At 43.7% G+C, this 4,981-nt stretch overlaps 1 protein-coding gene across 1 annotated transcript; it reads left to right on the top strand.

Annotated features, from left to right (window-relative positions):
- Window positions 1-210: 210 nt before the first annotated feature.
- Window positions 211-1,146, top strand: LOC116577056 (olfactory receptor 139-like). Its single transcript, XM_032319726.1, is given in 1 exon segment — window positions 211-1,146. A coding segment is annotated over 1 exon segment (936 nt).
- Window positions 1,147-4,981: the final 3,835 nt, after the last annotated feature.

Genomic DNA, 4,981 nt, shown 5'->3' with positions numbered 1-4,981 from the left:
CATCCCCTGGATTTGAGCCTGAAAAAGCAGTTAAAGTGTTCATGTCTGGCTTCATGGTGGCCTCCAGGAGACCACTCAAGCTTCAGGCTGGTAGGTGCTCACGCCACAATCCCCAACATCCAGTAGTCTCAGATTAGGTGCCTACTATGTGTCTCTCTCCCCATTTGACAGGTTCAGGTCTTCTCCCACTGCAGAGATCAGAAGCATCCTATGGAGCCAGGTGCCTGGGGCAAAAGGACAACTGTCACTGAGTTCATCCTTCTTGGCCTGACAGAAAGCATAAGACTGCAACCCATCCTTTCTGTTATCTTCCTCTTTGCCTATGTAGTCACTGTTTGAGGCAACCTCAGTATCCTGGCTGCCATCTTTGTGGAGCCCAAACTCCACATGCCCATGTACTACTTCTTGGGGAGTCTATCTCTGCTAGACATCGGATGCATCACTGTCACTGTCCCTCCAATGCTGGCATGTCTCCTGGACCACCAGTGCAGAGTCCCCTATGCTGCCTGCATTTCACAGCTCTTCTTTTTCCATCTCCTGGCTGGTGTGGACTCTCACCTCCTGACAGCCATGGCTTATGACCGCTACCTGGCCATCTGTCAACCCCTCACCCATAGCACCCATATGAGCTGTGAAGTCCAAGGAGCCCTGGTGGGCATTTGCTGCACCATTTCCTTTATCAACGCTCTGACTCACACAGTGGCTACATCTATGCTTGACTTCTATGGCCCTAATGTGGTCAATCACTTCTATTGTGACCTCCCACCCCTTTTCCAGCTCTCCTGCTCCAGCGCCCATGTCAATGGGCAGCTGCTTTTTGTGGGGACCGCTTTCATGGGGGTGTTCCCCATGATCCTCATCTCAGTGTCCTATGCCCATGTCACCGCTGCAGTGCTACGAATCTGTTCAGCGGAGGGGAAGAAGAAGGCCTTCTCCACATGTGGCTCCCACCTCACTGTAGTCTGTATCTTTTATGGAACTGACTTCTTCAGTTACATGTGTCTGGGCTCGGTGTCAGCTTCAGATAAGGACAAGGGGATTGGGATCCTCAACACTATCCTTAGCCCCATGCTGAACCCGGTCATCTACAGCCTCTGGAACCCGGATGTGCAGGGTGCCCTGAAAAAGGTGTTGATGGGGAAGTGACTACCTGAATGAGAAAGGGGGCACCAGCATGCCCCTAGAGCACCCACTGACTTTCTCATGCGGAAGGTGTGGATGTGGGCAGTGGGGATCTTCAGGGGTGGCTGGGAGGATAGGGAGAAAGTAGATAGTATGGACCAGAGTAGAATATGATTTACCTTGGACTGGGGGGGAAAGCTAAAGCTGGAGGAAGATGGATCAAAGAGAGGTAGGAGAAAAGCATAATGCATGTCAGGAAATGGGACGGAAATCGGCTATTTTAAAAAATTTAATGAGTATTTAATTGAAACGTTTAAAATGCTAATAAAAGCAAAATGTTTGCATCCTCCACCCACCATTTAAGATAAAAATATATTTGTACTGGTGAATGGGGTATGTTTTTAAAAGATTCTTCTTCAGGAAATAAACCCAGGACTGTGAAACTAAATTGAGGTTTGACATAGCCTAGGAATAAAGTATTAGGACCCACCAGCATCTTCTTCAGAGCAACATTATCAAATACTTGTTTCCAAAGCCAGGGTCTCCATCCTGAGTAACCATTAGGGGGAACACCACATTTTCATGTCTGTGTGTGAGCTAGCTGACTCACAACTCCTCCACCAAAAACTGAGGATGGATATCACATGTTTCAGGAGAAGAAGCACCCAGAATAGCAAGTTTCTTTTTAATTGGCAAAATACAATTTTGCCAATTTTTTAAATTGACAATATACAATACACAAAACACAGTCAGTATATATATTGACATATAATGGGCATTCTGGATTTTTTTGTTTGTTTGTTTGTTTTGGTTTTTTGGGGGGGCATTCTGTTTAATATGTGTAGATACTAAGCAAAGGTGAGGAGAGAAAGGAAAATAGAGGGAGATAGTGTTTGCAGTTTACCAGTGAATGAGTATTAGAAACCAGGGTTTTACAAAAAGAGCAAAGCTAAGGCAATCTAGAGAAGAACAGTGAATAGAATAAGAGCCCATTTCATGTCCTGTCATGGCTATCTCTAGAATTTTTTCTGTGAACCATTTCAGACACTTCCTGGCCCAGAAGTTGGAAGTCTGAGAAGAGTGACTTTACTTGGCATCCTTATTAATTGCTTGAGGAGGGCAGCATGGAATCCTGAAGAATATTTCCCAATCAAATAGATCTACAGTCATTCTTCAAATCCAGTCACCTACTAGGTCCTGCTAAACAGTCCCTAACACTCTCTTCTACCCACACCTTTGTCCTCCTGCAGACAACTGCTTCCTGATTCAGGCCTGTGACATCCAGTCCCACTAGGGCTCCCACAGTGACCTGTGGCCTATAATCTCTTCCCCACTAGCTTCTCCCCACACCTGCCTGATTAACCCCTGGAGATATATCTGCCCCAAGTCATTCCACCCTGAAAAGCCACTGATTTCACTGATTTCTGACCACCATATCACATCCAGACCTCTGTGGTGTGCATGGCTCTCCCTCCGTCATCTCTTCCTGCTTCAGTCTTGAACTCTTAGCCACAAACTCTCACTCAGGGAGGGCTTCTCCTTGCTAGGTGACTCCTCTGACAGACTGTGTTCTGAGCAGCAAGACACCATCATCAACTTTTCTGGATTCCCTGCATCCTCTTTTGCTCTCCCCACTACATCATAAGCTCCTGAAAGACAGGAACCATTTTTAATATCATACTATGTCCTCCAAATACCTAGCATAGTCCTGAGTACAGAAAACAATTTTTCAGACTGATTAATTAGTAATAGGAAGCACGACCTATGAAAAGAAATTTGTTTTCTACATGGGAGACCAGTGTAACTGCTAGATGTTTTCAAAATGCTAAAGGTACAGCCATTTTGGAAAACTGTAGAGTCTCTCAAAGAGCTAAAACTAGAGCTACCCTATGACTCAGCAATGGCACTACTGGGTATTTATCTCAAAGATACAGATGTGGTGAGAAGAAGGGCCATATGCACCCCAATGTTCATAACAGCAATGTCTACAATAGCCAAACTGTGGAAGGAGCCAAGATGTCCATCAACAGTCAAATGGATGAAGAAGATGTGGTTCATATACACAATGGAATATTACTCAGCCATCAGAAAGGATGAATACCCACCATTTGCATTGATATGGATGGAACTGGAGGAGATTATGCTGAGTGAAATAAGTCAAGCAGAGAAAGACAATTATCATATGGCTTCACTTATTTGTGGAACATAAGGAATAGCATGAAGGACATTAGGAGAAGGAAGGAAAGAATGAAGAGGGGGTAGTCAGAGGGAAAGATGAAGCATGAGAGACTATGGACTCTGGGAAACAAACTGAGGGTTTTAGAGGGGAGCAGCGTGGAGGGATGGCTCAGCCCAGGAATGGGGATTAAGGAGGGCCCAGATTGCATGGAATACTGGGTGCTATATGCAAACAAGGAATCGTGGAACACTACATCAAAAACTAGTGATGTACTGTATGGTGACTAATGTAATATAATTAAAAAATTATTTTTTAAAAAGTGCCATTGTTTTAAAAAAAAACTGCATGGTGTCCTGGTGGTGACAGTGTAGTTCCAGGTTCAGAACCCCTCTGTGTCCTGTGGCTGCAGGGCCAGGGCCAAAAGAAGGAGGCCAAAGGCCCAATAGCATCTCAGACAAGGTGGCCCAATGCCTACCCACCAGGTGCATTCAGGGTCAGCAGGCCTTTAGGCACGAGCTGTGTTCTCTGCATCTTCCATCTCCACAAACCAAATCCGCAGTGCTCTTTGCGAACGAGGGCAAGGTGCTTCCTCAACTTTGGATGCCAGATGAATACAAGCCACAGGAACAATCTGAAAGAACCCCTTACTTAATAAAAAGTTGTTAGATTATAGCACTATCCAATGCAGTTAGGAAAAAGGCCCCCTCCCAAAGTTTAATGAACTCACTGTGATGAAGAAATTGCAGGACACAACTGGGACAACTTTTGGTGAAATGAAAGTATGATTCACATTTCTAGACCCCCCCCAAAATACCCCAAAGGTCCAATATTAGAGGGATATAAAGATATAAAAGGAAAAGGAAAACAAAACAAAACAAAAAACAAAACCTTTTACTTGGTGAAATAAAGACAATCATTGAGCTTGATGTAAAATAGAGAAGCTTTCCTGAGAGCTTATGAACCATATCATCTCTCCTCAGAACTAAGAGACTCTGCCTGAAGCTAAGACAAAGAAGAGTCTCCTTCTTGCAGAGAATTAGAAAAAGAGCATTTGGGGTGCCTGGGTGACTCAGTTGGTTAAGCAACTGCCTTCAGCACAGATCATGATACTGGAGTCCCAGGATTGAGCCCCGCATAGGGCTCCCTGCTTCTTCCTCTGACTCTCCCCTCTCATTCTCTCTCTCAAATAAATAAATAAAATCTTAAACAAAAGAAAAAAAGAGAGAGAGAGAGAGCATTTAGTTGCACAAGCTGACCATCAAGCCAGGGCATGAAATCTGATAACACCCAGAAACCAGGATCTATTTAACATCAAGCACATTACAGAGGAGGGGTTATAATGAATAGGTAATCGTATGTTATGACAAAGTGTTTGTCTTTCGTTAATTCATGTTCTGAAGTGAATAGTTTGTTTTAGGACTACCTTTAGGTACTGCGAATATTGTTATTTATCCTAAGTCGTATCATGTCTCAGAAAGCTACTTCTTCCCCAGTGAAATTTGAAGTAAATAGCTTTTAACTCTGCTATGCAAATATGAGTTATTCATGTTTCATGTGAATAATTTTAATAGAAAGCATATTTTTGGTTAAGAAATGTGAATGCATTAACATGAGAAGATGTATAGCATCTATTGCTAAACTGAGAAAGTGATGATAATGTGATATGTGTATGTGTAGGGG

This window comes from Mustela erminea, chromosome 18 (genome assembly GCF_009829155.1).
Source record: "Mustela erminea isolate mMusErm1 chromosome 18, mMusErm1.Pri, whole genome shotgun sequence".
In the NCBI taxonomy this organism is placed as follows: Eukaryota; Metazoa; Chordata; class Mammalia; order Carnivora; family Mustelidae; genus Mustela; species Mustela erminea.
The sequence above is the reverse complement of the archived record's forward strand: the minus strand, read 5'-3'. Positions and strand labels throughout refer to the sequence as shown.